Consider the following 25,468-nt stretch of genomic DNA (forward strand, 5'->3'; position numbering starts at 1 on the left):
TTACATGAGTGACCCACAAACAAATAACTTTTAATTTTTTTTTTTTTTTTTTGAGCAGGAGCTGGGCCTTGATGGCCCCTGCCCCAACCCCAAGCTGCATTTATGATACAACCCATCACAGCTGGATTTTAAAAATACACAAAAAAATATATATAATATACATTATAAAACCTAGGTGGGGTTTGGAGGTGGCCTGAGCGATATGCAAACGGTGAGGACCTTCAGGAAGCTCGGGCAGGGTCGGGATGAGGAAGGGAAGGGGCACAGTACTTCATATGAAACTCATAAATACCCACAGGTGGCTGCTGGACAGGCCCGGCTGGCTCTGGGGGCCTGGGTGTTGAGAAGGGGCAGCAGGTGAAGGGTTAACCTTCAGTCCCAGAACTGGGTCTGGGCGCTGCTACTCTAGGCAGGTAGACTGAAGTGGGGAAGAATCTAAGGGAGCAGTGCCCACAAAGCGTTCGTCAGATCCAAGCCTCAAGCAAGAGAAAACCCAAAAGCCTTCTGCTAGCCCCTCCCTCTGGGCCTCTGGTCTGCCCAGAGGCTGGGACTCCTTCCTCTACCTTGCCCTCAATCTGGAGGGTGCTGGGGGATGCCCCATCTTCCTGGGGCCCCTGGCTGGCTTGTGGGGTGCTAATGGGGTCTAGTAGCTACTGTGCTCCCCTCTTCACACCCAGTCTGAAACAGGTACTCCCCCTAACCCAGCTGCCCTCAATGAGGCTCCACCCCTCACACTGCAGAGCCACTCCCCTACCCTGCGGCCAGCCCCAGGGAGGTAATGTAAACCTGGGCTCTGGGGACAAGCAGCCCTGGATGAGAACTCCAGCTCTGCCCACCTCTCCTGTGGGTCCCTCAACTTCCTGGAGCCTGGGCACTTCATCTGAAACCCAGAGACCCACACTCGCTGTGCAGAGTCTGAGGACTGCACAAGCCATGCAAGGAGTCTGGGCACCAGGCCTGGGACACCGAGGGGCAAAGATGTATGGTCCCCTCTGTCCTCAGCCCAACCCTGACCGGACACTCTCCTTTCCCAGGGCCTCTACTCACTGACTCCCTTGGTCTCCATCCTGCCCTCACCTGCCCATCACGCTTCCCCAACGGGGGGTGAGGGGGCAGTGGCCACACATGCCGGAGGCTGAAGGTGTCCCCTATCCCCACCTCTCTGAGGTCACGCGAGGCTTGGCAGAGCAAGGTGATGGTGGGCCAGCGCCCCAGACAGGCTGCCCCACCGCTGAGCCCTCCTCTCCTCTCTTCTCCCACAATTAAAGCGCAGAACAGTGGCAGGGAGTGTATGTGCTGGGGTAGGTGGGGAGGCCTCCTGGTCCTGGGCCTGAGGCCTGGCAGGTAGATGAATCCTCAATCCTGGACCCCCCCAGGGGTGCCAGGCAGGTGTGGAGAGGAGATGCTCACCCTGCATCCTTATGGAGGCGCAGAGGGCACCCTAGTCTTTGACGAGCTTGTAGACATGGTGCTGGGCCCCGTGCTCGCTGGTGGAGACTTCGAAGACAAAAGCAATGACAAGCAGGGTCTCCTGGGAGTCCCGGCTCGTGACCACCTGGGGGGTGAGCAGGTAAGAGATTCAGGAGGTCAGGGAGAACAGGGCCATGGGGCAGGGGACTGAGTAGACCATTCTCCTTTGCGGATCTGTGCCTCTCATCCCAGCGATGTGTCTGGCTACCCAACTTGGAGGCCCTGGCCTGTGGGACTCCCCACGACCCCTGCTGCCCCCATACCTGCAGGATGGTGAAGTTCTCCAGCACGCTGTTCATCATGTACTTCTCAGGCAGGTGCTTCAGCTTGTGAATGAAGTTGATCATGTACTCGCACATGGGCGAGCGGTGGATACGGTACACAAAGCGCCCGTTCTCCAGCCTGGCGTACTCAGTCTGCAGAGAACATGGAGAAGGCGTCACTCAGCTTGCCTGCTCCCAGCCCCACCAAGCCACCCAGAGCCCACACTCACCTCCACCTTCTCTACCACCTGTTTGCCAAAGGAGCACACCTTGGTGGAGACGCTGATGGTCATACTATCAGCAGAGCTGTACTGAGAGCTGACCCCATAGAAGGCTCCCGGGCCCTCCTGGATGGTGCTGTTGAGGTCGGCCTGGGCATAGGGGTTGGGGGTGTTAGGTGCTGGCAGAGACCAGAAGTATTCCCGCCACACCACATCAGAGTCCTGCCCAAAGATCCATCTCTGGCACTCTGCCCACAAGCCACGAGGAGACGGAGCAGGGTCAGAGGTCAATGCAGTAGGCCTGGATGTTGCACCTCTGTGGTAGGGAAGGGGGCTTGGAGCAGAGAAGGCCAGGGGGGACTCACCCAGAACTTGACAAGGAAGAAGGCATTAGGGGGCCCCTTCTCATAGAGCTCCTTCAGTCCCCCCTTTTTCTCAGGGAATTTGTCATAGATCTGGCGCACGTCTACTGCCTCCAGGGGTGGGTCTGAGAAGGCGGGGTTCGTCTGGCCGATGTGCACAAACAGGTGTTTGCTGTACTGTGGGGAGGGCCCAGACAGGGTCAGGAGAGTACTCAGGCTTGCAGGCCCGGAGGTGGGGAAGGGAGCACTGCACAGGTACAGAACTGCCTGGAGCTTCCTGAACAGGCCAGACCCCCAACCCCAGCATCCTGAGTTGCAGTCCTGGATCACCTGGCTGGCCTCTCCACAATTGTGCAAAGGCTCACTCTCACCCCCAAACACATTACCGTGTCAGGGTCTCGCTGCACCTCCATGAAGGCTGAATACTCAAGGAGCCGCAGCCGGGACGAAGCAATGGTACGGTCCTGCCACACAGGCACAGAGGCAGCAGCTGAGGGGAGTGGGGCCAGGGGCTCATAACCTGGGAGGGCGAGACAGATTCTCATCTGCATGGACGCATGTAGGTGCTTACTGACGAAGCTGCCCCCAGCCTGCAAAGGTGCCCCTTTTGGCAAGGAACATGGGTTGGATTTTGACTCCCCTACTAGGTGTCCTTGTACAGTGTACAACCTGCACAACCATATGTGGTGGCCCTAGTAGTATACATCAAAAACATTTCCTTGTGTGACTATTAATGTGTGTTTAAACAGAAAACACAGAGAAGTAAAAAACAGAAAGAACAATGACCCAGAATCCCACCATCTAGAGAGAGAAAGCCTTAAGATTTCAGTGCATTTCCTTATTGGGAGTTTCCTACCCATAGAGATGTGTATAAATGTAGGTTTTGGTGGTATGTGCTTGTAGCTGTGTACTGGCTATGGTTTTTTGTTTTTCTGAGATGGAGTTTCACTCTTGTTGCCCAGGCTGGAGTGCAATGGCATAATCTTGGCTCACTGCAACCTCTACTCCCTGGGTTCAAGTGATTCTCCTGCCTCAGCCTCCCAAGTAGCTGGGACTACAGCCATGTGCCACCACACCCAGCTAATTTTTGTATTTAGTAGAGATGGGGTTTCACCATGTTGGTCAGGCTGTCCTTGAACTCCTGGCCTCAGGTGATCCACCTGCCTCAGCCTCCCAAAGTGCTGGGATTACAGGTGTGAGCCACCACGCCCAGCTTGGCTATGGTTTTGTGCCAGAGATCTGGAACAACATTGTACAAAGTAAAGGGGCTATTCCTGGCCTGTCTCAGTCTCCTATAGATGTCACAACCCCCTCCCTCCCAAAGCAAACACACACAGTTGGACCCCAGCTCTCCTGAGCGGAGGTGCAGGTGCCAAGGGAGAGCACCTCATGTGGGAACTTACTGCTGAGCGTCGGCGGCAGGGGCGGCTGGATGGGGTAGGCTGGCTGTGCAAAGGGCTTGATGCTGCAGACAAAAGCACAGTCTGGTGAGAGGGTTCCCTCTTCCCCACCTTCCACCTGGCCCAACCCCTCTTCCAAGACCCCAGGAACAAGCCACCCAGCCTTTCTGCTGAGGCCTAGAAAAGCATGCTGAAAAGCTAACTCGCAAGCTTTTGGTTTTCTGCACGTTTTAGCTTTTGTGAAATCCTGGAGCGTCTCCCAGCTGATCTGTGCATTTAATGTAGGATTTCAACCCTCCCCACGCCCCACCCTGAAAAGCTGCTCCTTAAGCCCCTTAAGCTGAGGGTCTTTTGATGAAAGTTGTTTTAAAGTTGAAGAACCAGCACACTTGACCACCTGACTGGTTAACTGAGAGACTGCCTCAGAAACTAAGTGAAAAGTAAACAAAGGGACAGATGACAAGTGGATGCATGCTGATGAGAGAACGCACAGGTGAACAGCCAGAGCATCAGCTCTCCTGTTGCCGCTCTCCAGCTTTTTTTTTTTTTTTTTTCAGAGACAGAGTCTCCCTCTGTTGCTCAGGCTGGAGTTGCAATGGTGCAATCAAGGCTCACTACAGACTGGAACTCTGGAACTCCTGAACTCAAGCAATCCTAGCCTGCCTCGGCCTCCCAAGTAGCTAGGACTACAGGCACCCACCTCAGCTAATTTTTTTGTTTTTGTTTTTTTTGAGAGAGCAGGTCTTGCCATGTTGCCCAGGCTGATTTTGAACTCCTGGCCTCAAGCACTCCTCCCACCTCGGCCTCCCAAAGTGCTAGGACTGATTACAGGTGTGAGCCACCACCCAGACTGCATCCCTCTCATCCCTCTATTTTTGAATTAACATTTTGCTCAGCTGTTGCCGGAGCCCAAATGGGAGGGAAGCCGTGTGGCTGCCAGGAGGAAGAGGGCATGGGACGATGAGCCACAGTACTCACTCCTGAGAGGGTCCAGGCTGCTGTCCCAGGAGAGGGGGGCTGCTCCAGAACTGCAGGGATGAGACAAGGCCCAGGGGCCCCTCAGCATCCATGAACCCCACTAAAGCTCATCCTTTATGGCACACCCCCACACCAGCCCACCTCCTGGGACCCATGTACCCGCGAGGAAGTGGAGAAGACGGCCTGGGGCAGAGGGGAAGGTGGGCTGAACTTGTTCTGCAGGACGCTGGCAGAGACAATCTGGGCAGAGGACATGGACGCCATGCTCTGAAGGGCTTTGTCCTTGGAGACCTGGTCCTGGGGAGAAGGGGCTGCATGAAGCCAGGGCCAGGCTGGATGAGGCCCAGATTTGCTTTAGGGCCCCTCCCATAACCCTGGCAAAATGCAAAGCACTAGGATGGCAGGTGTTCCCGAAGATCCAGGCCTGGATTCCAGCCCCAGTTCTGCTGTGTGATCTTGGGAGAGTCTCTGCACCTTCCTGGCCTCAGTTCCCCAAGTGCCCATCACTGCTGACCACAACCACAGTAAGAAATTTTTATTCCAAAGGCCAATATATATCAAGATATTTCCTCTTACTGTATGTCATGTACTCTCCTATTTTCTTTCTTTCTTTCTTTTTTTTTTTTGACGGAGTCTCGGCTCTGTCGCCCAGGCTGGAGTGCAGTGGTGTGATCTCGGTTCACTGCAAGGTCTACCTCCCGGATTCACGCCATTCTCCTGGCTCAGCCTCCCAAGTAGCTGGGACTACAGGCGCCCGCCACCACGCCTGGCTAATTTTTTTTTGTATTTTTAGTAGAGACGGGGTTTCACTGTGTTAGCCAGGATGGTCTCGATCTCCCAACCTCGTGATCCACCCGCCTCGGCCTCCCAACGTGCTGGGATTACAGGCGTGAGCCACCGCGCCCGGCTACTCTCCTATTTTCTATTCTGTTTCATCAGTGGTTCTCAAAGTATGGTCCCTGAACTAACACACCAGCATCACCTGGAAGCGTGTTAGAAATGTACATTTTTATTTTTTATTTATTTATGTTTTTTGAGATGGAATTTCACTCTTATTGCCCAGGCTAGAGTGCAATGGCACGATCTCAGCTCACCACAACCTCCACCTCCCAGGTTCAAGCAATTCTCCTGCCTCAGCCTCCCGAGTAGCTGGGATTACAGGCATGCACCACCACATCTGGCTAATTTTGTATTTTTAGTAGAGACGGGGGTTTCTCTATGTTGGTCAGGCTGGTCTCGAACTCCTGACCTTAGGTGATCCGCCTGCCTCTGCCTCCCAAAGTGTTGGGATTACAGGCATGAGCCACCATGCCCGGCTGACATTTTTATTTTTTTAAATTTTTATTTGTAGAGATGCGGTCTTGCTACATTGCCCAGGCTGGTCCAAATTCCTGGGCTTGATGGATTGTCCCACCTTGGCCTCCCAAAGTGCTGGGATTACGGGCATGAGCCACTGTGCCCAACCAGAAATGTACATTTTCAGGCCCCTGCCCAGACCCACTGAATCAGAAACTCTGAGGTGAGGCCCAGAAATTTGTTGTAACAAGCCCTCCAGGTAATTCTGATGCACTCTAAGGTTTTTTGAGAACCACTGTATTTCGTTTTTTTGTTTTTTTTTGAAATGGAGTCTTGCTTTGTCACCCAGGCTGGAGTGCAGTGGCGCAACCTCGGCCCACTGCAACCTCCACCTCCCGGGTTTAAGCAATTCTCTTGTTTCAGCCTCCAGAGTAGCTGGGATTACAGGCACTCGTTACCATGCCCGGCTAATTTTTGTATTTTTAGTAGAGACGGGGTTTCACCATGTTGTTCAGGCTGGTCTCGATCTCCTGACTTTGTGATCCACCCACCTCGGCCTCCCAAAGTGCTGGGATTACAGGCATGAGCCACCACGCCCAGCCATTTCGTCTTTTTAAAAATGAGGCTTGCGGGCCGGGCGCGGTGGCTCAAGCCTGTAATCCCAGCACTTTGGGAGGCCGAGACGGGCGGATCACGAGGTCAGGAGATCGAGACCATCCTGGCTAACACAGTGAAACCCCGTCTCTATTAAAAATACAAAAAAACTAGCTGGGTGAGGTGGCGGGCGCCTGTAGTCCCAGCTACTCGGGAGGCTGAGGCAGGAGAATGGCGTAAACCCGGGAGGCGGAGCTTGCAGTGAGCTGAGATCCGGCCACTGCACTCTAGCCTGGGCGACAGAGCAATACTCCGTCTCAAAAAAAAAAAAAAAAAAAAAAAAATGAGGCTTGCACACCTATTAAGCTGGTTTCATAATCTGTCATTTGAAAATCCTGTATTAGGTGTTAAGACCCTTTCCCCGCTCCCACTGGGGAGGGCCGTGCTACTTACCAGGTTCATGGCCTGTGAGGGAGAGAGGGAAGATGGATTAGAGGACATGTGCAGCATCAGGGCTGTGGGGTGAGGGACGTCTTTGCGCCTACCTCCACCCAGTGCCCATGGCTTTTTAGCTTCTGAGGAGCCCAAGGCTCAGGCTCAGTAGACCCTCCCTGTCCCCCTAGAGGGAGTGCCTGCCAGCTAGGTCAAGCCCTGGAAAGGGCCGAGTGAGGGAAAACAAGCTGGCACCCTCTGGGTCTGTCCATATGTTCTAGAACTAGGCTCTGGGCATGGGGGCCTGGAGGTAAGAGGCCCCCTCCGCTGCACTGCTGTGGGCAGGGAGAAGAGCACATGGCCAGCATGAGGCCCTGAGAAGGGCCTCAGTCATGAACCCCAGACTCTGAGATCCGCAGTTGCAGGACAGCCAGATCTGCAAGGAACTGTCATGCCCACCTCAATAGCCCTGCCGGCCAGTACCCCTGGGGCCTCCTCCCTGCCCACGGAAGTCCCCATGCAGTTAGTAAGCAGCAGTCAGGAGGAAGGAGAAAAAGGAAAACAGAGAAGAGGAGGGGTGGGCCTTAGTGGCCCCTAGATGGTCTCCCTCTCCCGCAATGACAGGGCCCTTGGGCTTCCTGCTGCCACTTGTGTTTCTTTCTGGACCCCCTCACAGCTTCTCAGCCCCTTGCCTGTCCCAGGCTGGAGCCACAGAGCAGCAACAGGCCTGCACCCAGGAGGGTGCTGGGCAGGCCAGGCTGGGTGGCAGGGGCCCCATACCTTCAGCTTGGACTGAATCTCCCGAGATTTCCGCCTGGCTAGAACCTGCAAGTGGCTAGAGACCTGTAGAGAGAGAAAGAAAGAAAAAAAGAGAAAAAGAACAGAAAGAGTGGAAGGAGAGGCAGGAACAGAACTTCAGCCAGAAAAGAGGCACAGTGGGGCTGGAGAGCTGGCCAAGGAAAGGCCTGAGCTACGCAGAGATAGCGCCGTGGGTGAGGGGCCCAGGAGGGCTGAAGGCCCCCGCCAGGCACCCAACATACCTTGATGCCAACCTGGTACTCCCGCACCTTCTTCCGAGCTAGAACCTGTATGTGGCTGGACACCTAGGGGCCGCCCCGCGCCCCGCCAGAGAGGAAAACACAGACAGTGAGGAGGCACAGCCATGGGGTGGCCACGGGCAAGGAGCATCCCAGTCCCCTCATCTCTAGGGGACTACATGTAAAGGGGGGGAACTTTTTTCTTTTTGAGACAGGGTTTATGTTGCGTGGGCTGATCTCAAACTCCTGGGCTCAAGCGATCCTCCCACCATAGCCTCCCGAGTAGCTATGACTATAGGCATGTGCCATTGTGCCTGGTTCAGACACCTCTTGACACTGCCAAATCTGTTCTCTTCTTGGCCTTATCATGATCAAGAGCCACAGTAGCCTCCAGGGCCACCATGTACAGATGCACAGGTTGTTCACTGGCCCAAAGGGCACCAGTGAGGGTTGAAATCCAGCCCAAGTTCTGCTGCCCAAGCTATGTGTCACTGTACAAGGCTGTGCCTAACCCTGTCCTCCCCCCAGAAAAGGTGACTTTTTCTCACTGATGTCGTCAGAGGAGACCACCTTTTTCTAATTGGCATCACAGGTGCTAGCAATGGCCATGGTGCTCCTGTTGGTCATTAGCTTATACACCAAGGCCACATCCTCTACCAGGGATTTCCCTGGTACCACTGCCTGAGTCCTCCTGTCAACCCCAACCACAGCCCCAGCCTATGAAACCAGGCCTGGCCCTCCTGCTTTGCTCCCGTAACTTTTTCCCCTAATACACCTTCTCTTTGCTTGGGCTAATATACGCTAGTGTATATATATATGTACTCAGTAGGTGTTCTTAATTGCACTTCTCTACCAATCTCCTCCTTGAAGCCTCCACTGGCAACTTGAGCTAATCACAGTCTGGATGTGTGCGCCCTGTGCTGTGTGCCCAGCTGACACAACAGACCCTTGACCTTGTCAAAGATCTGACCCAGAGGCATAGAGAACCCAAATGTCACTGTTTTCCCCAGGAAACACACAGACCCTTGATGCCGCTTCCTGCTTCCAGCATTGGCGAGTGGCTTTCTTGGCAAGTTGTTTTTATTCTTACAAAGAAAGCTCCTTTATCTCTTTAACCACAGCCTGACAGTGAGTATGTATGTGATGCCACCTGGTTAGGACCTGGGTGGGTGCTCCTCACACTGCCTCACTGAGCCCAGGAATCAGACTCCTGTCCAGCAAAATTACTGACTACTTCATGCTGTGACAGTAACTGACATTTACTGAGCACAGATACTGTTGTCCTCTGCATTTACACATACCGACCCCTTGATCTTTACAGCAACACAAAAACATAGGTACTAATATCCCTGACTTACGGATGACAAAACTAAAGCCTGGAAAAGTTAAGCCATCACACAGCTGACTGCCACAGCCAGGATTCAAACCCAGGCGGTCTGACTCCAGAGCCCACTCGGACTCCACTCACCACCAAGCTACGCTACCAGGACTCGCTTGGACCCTGAGCTCCACATGGTTGACTCTGTAACAGCTGAAAGTCACAAGGAACTTCATTCTAACTTAATATTTAGCTCTTTTGTCCATATGGAGGTGCTGTGCTTGCTACAAATTGCTGCATGTATGTATGTGTAAAAACCTAAAACTGCATTTCTTTGCCAAAAGTAATTTTTTTTTTTTTGAAATGGAGTCTCACTCTGTCACCCAGGCTGGATTACAATGGTGTGATCTCGGCTCACTGCAATCTCTGCTTCCTGGGTTCAAGTGATTCTCCTGCCTTAGCCTCCCGAGTAGCTGGGATTACAGGTGTGCACCACCACGCCTAGCTAATTTTTGTATTTTTTAGTAGAGACGGGGTTCCACCATGTTGGCCAGGCTGGTCTCAAACTCCTAACCTAAGTGATCCACCTGCCTCGGCCTCCCAAAGTCCTGGGATTACAGGTCAAAAGTAAATTTTAAAAGGACCAAAAAAAAACTTGTCAGTGGTTACTCTTTTTAACACATAAAGACATGCCTTGTTCTCACAACCAGCGGATGGTCCCCTTTCACTGGGATCTAAAAGCCCAGAGTTCTAAGAAAGAGTAAAGATAGGGGGAGTTTCATCCTTGTACCTTATGCTCTTACGATGAAGGCAGTGGTTTCTAAAATTCCAAGCTTGTCAATAGCTGGTTTGTAAAAGCTCTTTTCTGGGCAGCCCTCTCAGGATGCTGGGCAGGAGCAGGTGTGATGGTGGACCCTGAATTCAGGGGCTGGGATGTGCCCACCTCTGCAGTCCACCCTGGCCTCAGTTCACAGTGACCCAGCGTGGCTGGATGCAATGGCTCGTGCCTGTTATCCTAGCACTTTGGGAGGCTGAGGCGGGAGGACTGCTTGAGGCCAAGAGTTTAAGAACAACATGGCCAACATAGTGAGACCCCCATCTCTACAGTAATTTTAAAAACTTAAAAAAGAAAAAAACAAACCAGTGACCTAGTTTAATGACCCTTGACCCCTTCCCACTCTTACTAACAGGTTCCTATGAATACCTCTTCTGGGTAGAGGAGGACCTGCTGAGAGTTCACTTCTGAGCTCAGAACAGCTTTCTGTTTATAATAATGACTGGAACAATAATAATAGCAGCAGCAAATTCTTCTGCAGCGCTTATGCTGTTCTAAGAGTCTTCATATGTTAACTAACTCAAAGGCTGAGGACGCAAGGGTGGGAGGCCAACTACTGCCCACTCCCAGGTAGAACTAGTATTTGAACCCAAGGGCTCCAGGGAACAGGGCCCTGTGTGCACACCTCCATGTGGTATCCCTGGTGCCTAGAACATAGCAGTAGGTCAATCATTAGCTAAGTGCATAAATTTGGTGCTGCATGAGCTAGACTTAGGGAGGGTGGTTCATAAATGCTTGAATGAATGAGGGATCTTCGCTGCCCCTACACTGGGAGGGGAGGCTCAGAACCTTCCTTTGAGAAGGAGGTGGAACAGGTCAGACTTGTCATATGCACCATGGGGATCTGTGGGTCCATATCCCACCGGGACAGGAGGCTGGGAGCGTGAGGGAAGCACTGGCCTCCATTCCTCCAGGTCCTGCCTCCAGCCTGGCCTCTCTCCCAGGCGGTGGGGCCATCACTCCCATCCACTCCCCTTCAGATTTCTGTCACCACACTGCCACCTTCCCTGGACCAGAAGCCACTAATTGTCTCTTACATCATCATTTTTCTCCGTTCCCACCACCACTACCCTTGTCCCAGGCCCTGGCACTGTTGATCTAGGCCTTTGCGTATGCCCCCAATAGCCAGCCTCCCTGTCTCCACCCACTCATCTCTAATCCATTGTCCCAGCTGCCACCTGCCACTCCCTGCTCCATACCCTTCTGTGGCCCACCGCTGCCCCTTAGGGAACCTGTCCTCCATGTCTCCTGCTGAGTGTCCCCTACCCCAGCAGTCCCCACCCTCCCTCTGCCACATCATGCTGCCCACAGGCATGGCTCTTTCCTGCCTGGGGGGCTTGAGGAAATTACTTAACTTCCCTATGCATCAGTTTCCTCATCGTAAAAAAGAGATAATTACTGTACCTATCTAATAAGGTTGCTGAGAGGATTAAATGAATTAACTTAAAGGAAGCTCTGTATGGGTTTACCATGACGATTAGTTGTATATCCAACTTCCTCAGCCTGGAAGGAAGGGTCCTCTCCCTTTTCTCTGCCTGGCTAACTCCCATTCCTTCTTAAAAATACATCCCTAGTGTCACCTCCTCCAGGGAGCCTTCCCAGCTCTCTCTCCCCACTCCCCTAGCTTTGTCTGGGTTGGCTGCTTGTCCCAGAGTGCCCTGCACCCACCCCCTCTCAGCCCCGCCACCCTGCTCTGTACCCGTCCATCTGACCGTCTGGCTCCCTGGCTTGTGACTCAGGGCAGAGGCCATGTAGCAGCCACAGCAGCCCCGTGGGCTTATCTGTAGTCCCTGAACCAAAGGCCCTGGGCAGGGTAGTGGGTGGTCAGAGAGGACAGTGGGGCCATCTCTCTAAGAGAAGATGAAGGGTGAATGGAGCTGCTCGGGAGTGGGAGGGGGTAAAATCGAGGGCGTAAGGGGAGCATGATGAGGCAAGGAGGGTGGCAGGCCAGGTCGGGGGCAGCCTCGAGGAGGTGGGCAGGGTAGGGGCAAGGGGTTGACCAGGGCAGCTGAGACAGAGTGTGTGGGTGGCGGACCCAGCATAAACTGTCTCTCTACCTGTTTTCTCGTCCGAGTCTTCCCCGTCCTCAGTTTAATATAGCGTGCAATCAACTCATTTCGGCCTAGATTGGGGTGAGAGAGAAAATGAGGAGTGGGCAAAGGGTGGAGCCAGAGGCTGGAGACCCCCACCCCACTGGGAAGCCACTCCAGGTCCCTCCCCAAAACACTGCTCTTCTGTTCCCCACTCCCTTCACTCCAAGCTGCACGTGCAGGGCATGCAAAAGTGGCTGGGGAGTCTCAGCTGCATCCTACGGCCTCCAGGACCTAGAGGGGCTGCTCTTCAGGGGAGGGGTGCATTAGGAGCTGCAGGGTAGGAGGAAGGAGGGCCGAGGCACCCTGACAGGCTTCCTTGCAGACAGACCGGGTGGCTGTGGTACAGGTCAGCAGGACAGTAGCAGGGTAGGGCTAGTCCTGGCCAGGCACGCCCATCCTCCCAGCCCCCAGCAGTGCTTCCTGCCTGTGTCACCAGCTCCAATGCTCTTAGTGCATGGATTTGTGGAGGCGTGTGAATGAGCCTGCCCCAGGTGGATGTCCTGCCCTTACTCTGTCTTTACCCTGGACAAGTCCCTTCCCTTCTGTGGTGAAAGACCAGGAAGGACAGGAAGGCAGCATTGAGCACCTCCAATGTGCCTCCTACACTGGCAGCCTTGTCAAGATGTGTCACTGAGCATGTCACCAAGTCCTTGTGCCTTTTACGCCCATGTCACCAGTTCCCAGTGTCTCTCCACCCTGTGAGAGCCTTGTGAGCCTTGGGGTGCAGGCTCTGTTCTGCACCACAGACCCTCTGAGGGCCCAGAAGCTGCCAGTGTCCAGGGACTTGGGCCTGAAAGGGGGATGCCTGGGCCACACGGCTGAGCCCACATCAGCATGGTCAAGGTGTACACCTCTACCCCCAAATCCAGGCTATCTGCCCCCCAGCCCCATGGCCTCCCCAGAACGGCCAAATTCTCCAAATTCCATTCCAATGACTGAACCAGCTCCATTGCTCCTCCCTTCCCGCCAGCCCCTCTCCACCCCACTCTCTCCACCCCACTCTCTCCACCCTGTCTAAAAATACCCTGTGGGGCTCCCCCAGCCTGGGAGGCAGCAGTGGGGGCAGACAGCACCGACCCTGTGGAAGGCACCCTGGACCATCTGCCTGCCCCCAAGGTGGGGCTCTGGGGCTGGGGTGGGCGTGGCCAAGGGACACAGAGCAGCCCTGATCCCGTCCCACAGGCCCGCCCTGGGAAGGGCTGGGCCTGCCTCGCTCAGCCATGGGCTGCTGGGAGGAATAGGGGAGCTGGCCAGGAACCAGGCCCAGAAGGGTCGAGTTATCCCAAAAATGCAGCTCTGGGAGAGCCCTCTCAGGGCTGGACAAGAGGGGACACTCCCTTCTGGAAGTGGGCAAGATGGCATAGAGAAGGGCCAGCAAACACAAGGAGTGGGGAAGGGGACTGAGGAGGGCACGCGTCCTCTCGGCCCCAACGCAGGCCCCAACGCAGGTGCGACCTCCCACAGCCCGCACTGGAGGGAACTGTGTTGCGACTGTCACCGGGCCTCCTTTCCACATCTTCCTCCTGGAAGAGACCCCCTTCCGGGTCCCGACTGGCGCAGACTGGGCTGACCCACTTTCTTGGGCCCACTGAGTCACCTCGAAACCTCCAGGCCGGTAGCGGGGAGGAGAGGAGGAGCAGGCGGGGCTGCCAAGGTGTGGGCTGTGCCTTGGATGGGGGGCGAGCCCGGCTTGTTTATGAGGAGGAGCGCGGAGGAGGATCCAGACACACAGGCTTGCGCGCCCAGACTCGCCCGGCCAGCGGCTGGCAACCTCCGACGTCATCAAACCGGTTGGGTGAGAGGGCAGAGAGCAGGGGGAAGGGCCGCAGTCCCGCCCGAGCTCCCGATGCACGCACCGTACATCTTGCCCTCGTCGGACAGGATGATCTTGCGCCGGCCGCAGGGCGGGTAGATGGCCAGGGCCTCCTGGAAGCTCTGCTCGATGTCCGGACTCCACACGCCCTCCGCATCGTTGTCCAGCCCCTTGTCCAAGCCCTCGGGCCCATCCTCCCGGGCTTCCCCGGGGCTGCTGCTGGCGTTCCAGCTGTTGGACGCTATTGTGCTGGTTGCTCTGGGCTCTGGGCCTGAGCCCGCTGGGCGGCCGAGCCTGGGGGACAGAGAGAGAGGAGCTGGGGCCAGGGTCCTCCTCGACCACAGCAATCTCCTATCCCACAGCCGCTGGGTCTGGAGCTCCGCCCCCAGCCCAAAGCCCACCCTAGGAACAGGTGCTCCGGGTGGAATGGAGGTAACAACCAACCACAGCTTGTTCAGAGCTGTGTGACCTGGGATGCACGCACTACTTCACCTCTCTAGGCCTCAGTCCTGTAAAATGAGAAAAGGGTCTCCTTGAGGTTGTGAGGGTTAAAACTTAAATGAGCTCATGACAAAGTACTAGCCATATGCCCGGCTCATGACACTCAAGAAATACGTAATCAGTAACAACAATGCCTCACACCAACACAGCACTTTTGTAGGAAAAAGGCATTTTCACATTCATTCAAACCTCACAAAACTAGGCCGGCATGGTGTCTCATACCTGTAATCCCAGCACTTTGGGAGGCCAAGGCAGGCGGATCCTTTAAGGTCAGGAGCTCGAGAACAATCTGACCAACATGGTGAAACCCCGTCTCTACTAAAAATGTATCAAGGCTGGACACGGTGGCACATGCCTGTAATCCCATCACTTTGGGAGGCCGAGGAGGTTGGATCATGAGGTCAGGTGTTCGAGACCAGACTGACCAACATGGTGAAACCCCATCTCTACTAAAAATACAAAACTTAGCTGGGTGTGGTGGCACGTGCCTGTAATCTCAGCTACTCAGGAGGCTGAGGCAGAAGAATCGCTTGAACCCAGGAGGCAGAGGTTGCAGTGAGCCGAGATCACGTCACTGCACTCCAGCCTAGGCAACAGAGCAAGATTCCATCTTTAAAAAAAAAAAAAAAAAAAAAAAATTAGCAGGGCATGGCAGCGCACTCCTGCAATCCCAGCTACTCAGGAGACTGAGGCATGAAGATCACTTGAACTCCAGAGGCAGAGCTTGCAGTGAGTGGAGATGGCACCACTGCATTCCAGCCTGGGTGACAGAGCAGACCCTGTCTCAAAAAACAAAAACAAAAACAAAAAACACTAAAGCAGGGAGGGTAGGGAATAACGCCCATTAACCAGAGAGGAAAACTGAGGCTCACAAGGTCATGCAGCTGCCAAAGGCATGCTAAGGAGCACAGAGAGGAGAAGCAGAGGGGCAGGGCTGTGCTTCCTCAGCTCTCCCTGTCAGCTCCTCCTCCCCAGTGTCCAGATCCCCAATCAGGGAACTCTACCCCTCACTCTTGCCCCAGCATCAATGCAACCCAGCTAAGGACCCCTCAGGGGACAAGGAGGGTCCCTGACCCAGGAAGGGAATAGTTTTACCTTCCCCAAATCGATAACCAAATAGAACTCTGCCAACGGGCCTAACATGGGGCAGGAACTGCCCCAGGAATTACAAAAAGAGAACTGGAGAGGGAGCAGCTGAGAAGGTGCTTGGCCAACAGCCTGGCTCAACCTCACCCGCTCCTCTATCCCACTTCCTGTTCCCGCACCTCCAGGCCCCACAGCAGCCTGTAAACCACTCACACCCGTAAACCACCCACACGCCCACCCCCGCCCTGGCCCATCCTCCATGTGGGCCAGGGCTCTGTAAACTGTGAGCGCCCTGAACCTACCAGGCTGAGTTATTAATTAGGACCACACCCCACCAGGCCCCCCATCACTCACAACCCCAAGACTCAACCCAAATCCCCTTCAGCCCCAGAACCCACATGTCCAATGTATTCAGGGTCCTGGAAACCTAAGAGCCCATGATGGCTGGATCCTGGGACTTAGCTCTGGGCAGCAGGAAAAAGGGAGGGGTGGAGAGGTGGGGGACCCCATCAGAAGCCAGGGACAGGAAGATGAATTCCAGGTCCTGCTGCTTGAGTGGGGGTGGACTCTCTCTGCAGAGCCACCTGTTTGCTTGGGGAGGCTTGAGGGGGTCACTAGTAGAACGAGGTGGGGAGGGCCTGGGGGGCCTGAATGTCAGCTAGTTATTCAGTTATTCTTTTTTTCTTTTTAAAATGTTTTATTTTTTATGTTTTAGATGGAGTCTTGCTCTGTCACCCAGGCTGGAGTGCAATGGCGCGATCTCTGCTCACCGCAACCTCCACCTCCTGGGTTCAAGCGATTCTCCTGCCTCAGCCTCCCCGCTCAGCATGGTGCCACATACCTGTAGCTGGGATTACAGGCACGTGCCACCATGCCCGGCTAATTTTTTTTTTTTTTTCGAGATGGAGTCTCGCTGTCTCCCAGACTGGAGTGCAGTGGCGCCATCTCGGCTCACTGCAAGCTCCGCCTCCTGGGTTCACACCATTCTCCTGCCTCAGCCTCCCCAGTAGCTGGGACTTACAGGCACCTGCCACCACGCCCGGCTAACTTTTTGTATTTTTAGTAGAGACGGGGTTTCACCATGTTAGCCAGGACAGTCTCGATCTCCTGACCTCGTGATCCGCCCACCTCGGCCTCCCAAAGTGCTGGGATTACAGGTGTGAGCCACCAAGCCTGGCCAATTTTTTGTATTTTCAGTAAAGACGGGGTTTCACCATGTTGGCCAGGCTGCTCTCAAACTCCTGACCTCATGATCCACCAGCTTCGGCCTCCCAAAGTGCTGGGATTACAGGTGTGAGCCACCGCGCCTGGCCCTCGGTTATTCTAAACTATTATTCAGTTAGTTATTCAGCTATTCAACTAGTTATTGTAATTATTCTAAACTATTGAGTTTAGACTTAATATTACTACTAATAACAGTACCTGTCGTATGCCACGCACTGTTGTGGGATTTCACACACATTGACTCATTTAATCTTCACAATAACCCTATGGGGCAGATACTAGTATTATTCCTAGTTTATAGATGAAGAATCCAAGAAACAGAGAAGTTAAGCAACTTGCCTTAGGGCACACAACAAGTAAGTTCTAGGGCTGGGTTCTGAACCCAGGTAAGCTGGCCTCGGTTTTATAACCAGGAAGGTTATAGGGAGGGTGCTGAGAGACCCCACCACCTGGAGAGAGAAAGGAGGTTCACCTGCCATAGCAAGGGCCCTAAGTCTGCCCAGGAGGTCCCCCTCAGCCCAAGCAGCTGCAGCAACTTCCAGGACCCCTGCACTGCTGTACTGCCCTTTCTGTGATGCCTCCAGAGCCACCAGGAATCTCTCTCCCATGGCCAGTGGGCAGCCAGAAGGAGCTGTGCCCCTGACCTGTCAGAGGGGACAGATGCCCTTATTCCCAGCCTGTCCCTCACCCCAGGAAACTGGATTGAGAGCCCCAGCCCCCACTCCTCAATCAGAGGGGAATTCTTGGAACAGAAATGTGAGGGGTAAACAAAATAAATAAATATAAATAAATAAATAAGGAAATGGGGGGGTGGTGGCTCATGACTATAATCCCAGAACTCTGGGAAGATCACTTGAGGCCAGGAGTTCAAGACCAGCCTGGGCAACACAGTGAAAACCTTGTCTCTATTTTTAAAAATTAAATTTGAATTTAAAAAAACAAAAAGAAAAACAAAAGCGAGGGGACAGGGGTACGCTAGCTGAGTGGGCACACCTAGCGACTCCCCTGTTGATATAGCTGGGATGCAGGCCCTGTCCACAGGTATCAGTCTGATACTGCCACAGAGCTGTCGGAGGGGAGGGAGAAGGGGGGCTATAATGAGCTAAGACCCCTCTTAACCCCTTCCCGAGGCCTCCATCGAGCAGCAGTGGCCCAGGCAGCCCCAGACTTTTAAAGGAACTTTCCTGCCTCCCCCAAGTCCCTGCCCGCCTCCCCTCAAGCAGGCTGTGGCCCCCCTTCTGAGGGTGATGTCAGCCCCGCCCCGCCCCCCGCGGGAGCACTGTGGCCAAATATGGCGAACACAGCAGCAGGCTTGGGAGCTGGGACAGACTGGGGGGGCGGGGCAGGCGGCCCCTGGCTGGGACCGCTGGCAGCTGGTGAGGGGGAGGGGAGGGGGGACGGCCCAAAGGACGTGTCAAGGAGAGAATAGGACCACCATCCCTCCCTTCCGCTGGCTCCTAGATGCATGCGAGACTCACTTTCTAGGAACACTCCTAGGGGCAGAGGCACCGACATGGGGCAAGTGGCACTCCCTACACACATCCATGCACAGGAGCACACTGTGCAGAGGGGCTGTGTGAGTGCTCGGGTGGACAACCAAGTGAGAATGTGTACCCCCAAGCTGAGGCACACACATGGGCAGTCGCGGGCAGGCAGCTGCCCCAGGCTGGGGGCTGGACCGGGGTCTCAGTGGAAGGGAGTCTGCAGGAGGCATGAGCACTGGCTGCTCTGTTCTCCTAGAGACCAGCATGTGCCCGCCTTCTTCTCCCTAGACCCTCTAACTGCTGGGACCCAGGCCGGGCTGAGAGAGGAGGCTATGGCTCCCTGGACAGGTGCGGGCTGGGCTGGGGCAAATGTGGGACTCTGGCTTGGTGGATGGGTGGGACATCTAGAGAAGGCTGACTGTGGGCGAGAGGGCAGACCCTGGGCTGCTGGCTGACGATGCCCAGGTGTCAGGTGTCTAGAAGCTCTGCCTCACTGTGCCATGAAGAGGGGTAGGAGAGGGAGGAGACTCAACTGAGGGTCAAGGGGAGGGAGACCAAGGCCAGGGTGGGGCCTGAGACAGACAGGAGGGGCAGGGGAGACAGGCTGGGGGAGAGTCTGGGGCAAAGAGAAGCTGACATAAACCCAGAGAGAAAACAGACCAGAGACAGGAGAGTTCCAGTGAGTGAGAGACAGAAAGCCCAGCCCAGCGGGGGATAGACCAGAGCCCCTCAGAGTGAAGGGAGAGACCCCAGGAGAGATGTGGAGGCAGGGCTGGGGAGTGCTGGACCGTCAGACCCACAGACTGACAGAGCCGGTGGGGGGTGGAGGGAGAAGGGGTGAAGGAGGGCAGGAGAGGGGAGAAGAAAGAGGCAGCACAGACAAGGCAACCAACAAAGACCCAGAGAGACACAGAGCAGAGAGGGGTAGACCAGAAACTCAGATATGACAGGCATCGAGGGAGGGGCAGGCCAGGAGGGGACAGGGAGAAAGAGAAAGACAGGGACAAGGACAGAGACCCAGAGGCCAAGGCCGAACAGAGGGAGGGAGTGACAAGGGAGGCCACTGCCGGGGGCTGGGGGCCAGCCACAGTCCAGGACACCCCCACTCCCATCTCAGGGGCTCCCACCCTCCACCTCCTCTTAGAACCCCTCCCATCTGCCCCTGCAGAGGAGTCCTGTTGTACCTGTCCTGCAAACCCGCCAGCAGGCTGCAGACCCCCAGGGGACTCAGTCTGCCTTCACCCTCATCCTGACCAGCCACACCCGCTTCCCCTCTCCCAGGGCCCTCAGCCTTCCAGGCTCAGAAGGCCTCTGGGTGGAGGCAGGGATGGGGGCTAGGAGGCTGGGTGAGCAGGCTTTGGGGCCCTGGGGAAGATAAGGGGCACCTTGCTGCCCACCCCCACCCTGGGGCAAGACCTGCCGGAAGAACTGGCTGGACAGCTCCAGGGATCAGGCCAGAGCTGGGGCCGCTGCAGAGGCCCTGGCCCCCCACCCCCACAGGCCCTGCAGCTTCCAGACCACCCAGCCCTGTAGCTCCCTTTAGGGGCCCCGGAGCCACTGCCTCAGTAGGAGGCACAGAAAAAACCAGTCTGGGTGGGTGGGCACCTCCTGTCTTACCCCTCCCCCTGCACCAGCCCTGCTGGGAGGATGAGCTGAGCTATGACCTTCCTGGGTCTAGCAGCCAGCAGTCCACCCCTGCAGGGACCCCAGCCCCCAAAGCCTTCTCACTTGGAGTGAGAACATCACTCAAAAAGTGGGAAGATCAGTGAAATCAGCAGTTTCCTCCCAAATCTCTGCCCTCAAACCTGAGCTGGGCTGACCAGCCAGGGGGTCGAGGATGGGGAGGGCAGCTGAGGAGGGCTAAGGGAGCCTCCCACCCCCTCTGCCTTTTCCTCCCTCCTCCCCTATCCGCCCTACAGCGGGCCAGCTGTTCTCCAGCTGCCAGAAGCTCCTACCCTAGAAGTAGCCATGCTCTGGGGCAGCAGAGCAATTAGGGATGTATCTGCCTCCCCCAGCTCCAGCCCAAGGACCCCGGAGGGACCCTGCCAAGCAGCCACACCCTGCCAGGCTAGGGAGGGATTCCCTCCTCCCTGGAACAGGGTCTCAATTTTTACAGGAGGAAGCAATTTGCAGAGCCCACTAGGAGGGAGGTGGGGGCCCCTCCACTCTCCCCCCTCCGCTTATTAATGTGCTTCCAATTTGGGAATGGAGACTCTCTCGGCCCCTCCTCCCCACACTACTTGGGAAAGGGGCTTTCTCAGGGAGCAGAGGGGGTTGGGATAGTTCCCCCAGGCCCCAGGCCTCCTTCTGCAAAGCTCATCCGTTGTCAGGCCCCCTCTCCTTGAAGCAGTATAGGGGGTAGGAGGGTGCAGACTCAGCCCTCAAGTCCCCTGCAGAGAGAAGGGCCCAGTTGCCAGACCTCCCTTCACCCGCTCCCTGGGACTGACTTGTCTCCTCATCTTGTCCTGGTCCCAGGGTGGGAATCTCAGGTATCCAGTGGGAGACAGGCTGTGGGCGGTCACTGGGTTTCTCAGTTCTCAGTTACCATGTCAGACTCCTGGTACTCCGGGTCGCCCACTGGGCTCCCACCAGCCACTCAGTCAGTGCCCCCATGAGAGTCATGGTGTCATCTAGAAACAAACAGGCTTCCTCTGCGCCCTTCCTCTCGCTCGCATACACAGTTGCGTCACAGCCACTGTCCTGCACATTCACTGTTACCCGCATCTCTCTCCTGCTGGGTTTTTAAAAAAATCTTTATTGTGATAAAATATACATAACATCAAGTTTACCATTTTTGCCATTTCTAAGTGTACAATTGAGTGGCATTAATCACATTTCTTCTTTCTGTTTTTATCAGTGTCTTTCTCATGGTCTTCCACATAGATGCCACACGTGTCAGGGACCACAGGCCCCCAAACGCATCCCACAGAGCCTCCTACACGCCCTGCCTGGCACAGCCCTGGGGGTGTCACCCACACTACCCGAGAGTCCCAAACACGTTCAGATAGTGACCACCCACCCACAGTGCCAGGATCAGTCACACCCCACAGTTTCTCTCACACACGGCGTCGCTTTCTGGTGCTCAGTGTCACCCACACACCACATACCATATTCATGCTTGGGACATATCGGATGGCGTCCACCTTGCTGGTACACACATCATACTGACACGGAGTTGGTCGTATTGTTTTACTCGCATGTAGTGTCACACGTAAGTCACACACAGACAAACCTGAAGCCATCTCACATGCTGCGTCACAACATACAGGTCACAAGTGGTCACACCACAGCGTAACACATCACACAGATCGCCACTCATCCGACTTCTCACACACACATGCCCGCGCGCTCACACACACACAGCATCATGCAAGCGTGGTGTCCCTCACACGCAGGTCACTTGAGCATCAGAGTCACACCCAGTGTAATCTCCAGGCACACAGATGGTTAGGCAGCCGGCTTCCTTCAGCAACACATCTAGGGCACACACAGAACATCCCCATGCAGGTTCTCAGGTACACAGGTGGCGACACGCCCCGACACATGAAGAGTCACCAGTTTCTCTTATGGATGTGTATATCTGTCACACACACGAATGTCACAAAGCCACAGTTTCTCTCCTGCATACACCCAGCCCCACACAAGCCGCTCTGACCAGGGTTCTCTTCCACACACATCCAGCCCCACAGAAGGCAAGTCTCACCCACACAGAAATGTCCCACTCACGGCTTCCCTCACACACATCCAGCGCCACACACAGTTGCAGTCTCATTTCCCTCTAACACTTCCTGCCCTTTCAGGCCTGGCAGGGAGCACAGGAAACAATCGGCACTCTAGGAAACCCCAAGGGCTGAGGCTTTAGGATGTACAGGGGGATGAACCTCTCTGGCCCTAACCTCAACCTCCTGTGGGTCAGGGAAGACAGGCAGAGCCCTCCCTCCCACAGGGCAGAATTCTCCCTGGAGGGAAGCGGCCCCTTCTGCAGACAGCCTAGGGCACAACACCAGGAGGGGAGGGGAGGAAAGACAGGGCAAGGCCACCGGGACAGTACTGAGTGTGATCTGCTGACCTCCCCAGCTCTATCCAGAGGCAGGTCCTCAGGGTCATCCCTGGAATCCCACAGCTTCTGCAGCCCCCATGTGGGAAGAAGAGGCTGCGACCTCCTAGCTCCTTCACAGAAAGCTGCAGCATTTAGACCCCTAGGCTCCTCTCCCCATCGTGAGTGGGGAGGAGGAGGAGGGCAGGACCAGCGATTTCCACACTGAGCCCTGGGGCCCCCAGAGGTGTTTGGGAGTGGGGCAGAGGGTAGGGCCACCCAAATGGCCTCTGAAGACGCTTTGTGCCATCCAGCCCTACCAGAACGCTCGACCACCTCAGAGGCAAGATCCCCCAATCCACTAAGCCTCCCTGTTCCTTGACACCTGCTTCCTGCCACCTTTTCAGCCCTGTTCACCTGGCTGAGCTACTCCTCAGTCACTCCTTGGTTTGTCCCTGCCTTCTTCCTTGGGCCACTGGATCACCCACCCACCTCTCCAGACCCCACCAGGTTCAGGTTCCATCATGGGAGAAGGGAGGCAAACTGGGAGACAGACTCTGGGAGGAGCTTAGAGAAAAGGGACCTGAGAAGTCATTCATTCCAAGCAGGGAACTGAGGCCCAAAGGGGCTGGCCAAGATGGCACAATTGGTTAAAGGTCCAGAGGGGACCAGATCCCTATTTCTTGACCACCGCTGTTGAGATGTGGTTTTGATATTCCCTCAGTCGGTAGAAAGTGCCAGGGTCTACAAACCTTAGGGTGAGGATGGGAGCAGGGCTCAGGACCCGTGATGCTCCTGTATACTTGATGCGCCGCTCTGTCCTGGCAAGCACTGACCATTCTAATAAGCCATTCCCCAGCCCAGATGAGTGTAGCATTAATGACGGTTCCCTCCCTAGGGGAGTGGGGAAAGGCCCAAGAGCTTGGGACTCATACTGGCTCCTACCCTCTCCCTGAGGAGGGGGCATCCAGGGCCCCTGAAGTCACCCTTACTGGACAGCCTTGTCCTGGAAGATCTGTGTACTCCCTGCCCATTGGGTGAGCAGGGACCCAGAAGACCACAGAACCACATCCTTTAGGTAGTGCCCCTAGGAGAGGGCTCTTGGGGGGAGGGGGGCTACAGGAGTCTAGAAGGGAGGGGACATAATTCCCCCAAATCTCCAACTTTGGGGGAGAGCCTTCCCTCCTTGCCCCAGGTGGCCCCAGCACTGCTGTGGAACATGTGTACAGAGAATCAGGCCACAAGAGACTGGATACACAGAGCCACCATGGGCACCAGCCCCTCTGAGCTGTGTCCAGCCCCTATCCCTATGCCCTGTTCTTCTGGACAACAAGTCCAGGCCTGACCTGGTTCTGCCCCTACCTGGAAAGAGGGAAGACACAGAAGACAGCCCTTGAGAAGCCCGCCCCAAGGCCTCCTTCCCCCTCGCACTGAAAGAATCTCTCAGCCCTGGATCAGGGCCCCTCACCAGTAAAGTTGACAGAGCGGGGTCTCAATGACACTGCCCCAGGGCCCAGCTGGGCTGGAAAACAGATCCAGACCAGCGCCCCCAGCCCTCCCTCCCATGGCAGGAATAAAGGGCATGACAGACAATGGAGGGGACCGGGGTAGGAAGCGGGGGACCAGCCACCCTCAAACCTTCTCAAGTCTAAACAAGAGCCCTGAGAAAGTGTGGGGAAGAAAAGGCCCCAAATCCAGACCCCTCGGAGCCAAGCTCACAGCTTTCAGGGCTGGAACTCTGAATCGACACCCCGACGCAGGCGGCAGAACTTAAGGGAACGTGAGCCCCTCCCTGCCTCTCAGGGGACACACGGCCGGGGCGCGCGGTTTTGCTCCTAGACACCCTCCACAAGCCAGCGCAGCCGCGGCACTGCGCGCAGAAACCGGCCTGGGCGCGGGGAGGCCGGGCCCGAGGCCTGCGTGGAGCTGAGGCCGGGCGGGCTTCGGGAGCGCGCGGGCCGGGAGTCCAAAGGGCGGTGGGGCCCGGGACTGGGCGCCCCGGATATGAGATCCCGGGTGGCAGGCAGGCCCTCCACACTGTGCGGCCCCCGGATCCCCGCCCCGACCCCCCAAGCGCGGATGGCGGGACAGGCGACGGCACAGGGGACACGGTCTCCCCGGCTTCCCCACCTTCCCAGACCAACTCTTCCCCGTCGCGGGGGGGGTGGTGGGGAGAGCGGGGGGCGGGGCTTCCCGGAGAGATTTTCTCCCTTCCCTCTAAACTTCCCGGCACCCCAATCCGGGGCTCCAGCTCCGGCCGGACAATAGCTCGGGGACCCAGTCCCCCTCGGGTGTCGCCCCCCCTGCCAGCCCAGCCGACCAACCAAACCACCTCTCCCGAGCGGGGCCTCCTCCCGGCGTCCGCCGGGCTTACCTGGTCCGAGCTCGCGGGGGCGCTCCGGCCGGGCCGCTCCGCCGGGCCCGAGGGAGCCGCGAGGGGGGCCGGGGAAGGGGGGTCGTGGGGAGGGGGCTGGCCGGAATGTGCGGAATGAGCCGGGTTGGAGCGGGAGGCGCCGAGCGCGGAGGAGGGAGCGAGCGGGACGGAAAGTTTGTGTTGAGGAGCCGGGGCGGGGGTGGGGGCTGCGGGAAGGAGGGGGCGGGGCGCGCAGGGGGCGGTGCTGGCCGAGAGGGGCGGGGCCGTCCAGCCGCTCTCGGGCCGCCCACCCTGAGGCCTCGCGACCCGGCCACCCCGGCCGGCGCGCGCCTGGGAGCCCCACTCCTCGCCCGCCCTTGCGCAGCTGCCTTCCTCCCCCTGCGCGCCGGGCCTCGCCCCGCTCCCGGGTACCCGCCGGAGTTTGGGGCCCCGGCCTGGGGCGGGGCCGGGGGCGGAGCCCCCGCCTCGGGGGCAGGGCTCCCGGTGCCGGGGGCCTTGGGTGCCGCGTCACGAGGAGCCCGGCAGAGCCGGAGCGCACGGGCCCCGGGGCTCCCGGCCTCTCCACCCTAGTCCCGAGCCGCCGAGGCGGAGCGTCCCCTCCAGCTCGCGGGCCTGCCCCCCACTCCCGGGGCCCCAGACTCGGCTCCGCCC

General features: G+C 56.5%; 1 protein-coding gene across 4 annotated transcripts; it reads right to left on the reverse strand.

Annotated features, from left to right (window-relative positions):
• On the reverse strand, positions 1 to 25,363 carry TEAD3 (TEA domain transcription factor 3). Of its 4 annotated transcripts, XM_030928814.1 has the most exons (14): positions 24,818 to 25,363; positions 14,156 to 14,406; positions 12,264 to 12,328; positions 8,057 to 8,119; positions 7,797 to 7,859; positions 7,038 to 7,049; positions 4,854 to 4,991; positions 4,695 to 4,744; positions 3,720 to 3,781; positions 2,703 to 2,836; positions 2,320 to 2,493; positions 1,964 to 2,104; positions 1,734 to 1,886; positions 1 to 1,555 (listed from the first exon to the last, which is right to left on the reverse strand). In XM_030928814.1, exons 2-14 carry the CDS (start codon positions 14,160 to 14,162, stop codon positions 1,442 to 1,444), a joined length of 1,176 nt encoding a protein of 391 aa, XP_030784674.1. In that variant the 5' UTR covers positions 14,163 to 14,406; positions 24,818 to 25,363; the 3' UTR covers positions 1 to 1,441. The 4 variants fall into 4 exon arrangements, with proteins under 4 accessions (XP_030784674.1, XP_030784675.1, XP_030784676.1 ...); XM_030928815.1 differs by lacking the exon at positions 7,797 to 7,859 and having other exon boundaries at positions 10 to 1,555; positions 24,818 to 25,360; XM_030928816.1 differs by lacking the exon at positions 8,057 to 8,119 and having other exon boundaries at positions 52 to 1,555; positions 24,818 to 25,362.
• Positions 25,364 to 25,468: the final 105 nt, after the last annotated feature.

The sequence above is a fragment of the Rhinopithecus roxellana genome, chromosome 4, assembly GCF_007565055.1.
Source record: "Rhinopithecus roxellana isolate Shanxi Qingling chromosome 4, ASM756505v1, whole genome shotgun sequence".
NCBI lineage: Eukaryota > Metazoa > Chordata > Mammalia > Primates > Cercopithecidae > Rhinopithecus > Rhinopithecus roxellana.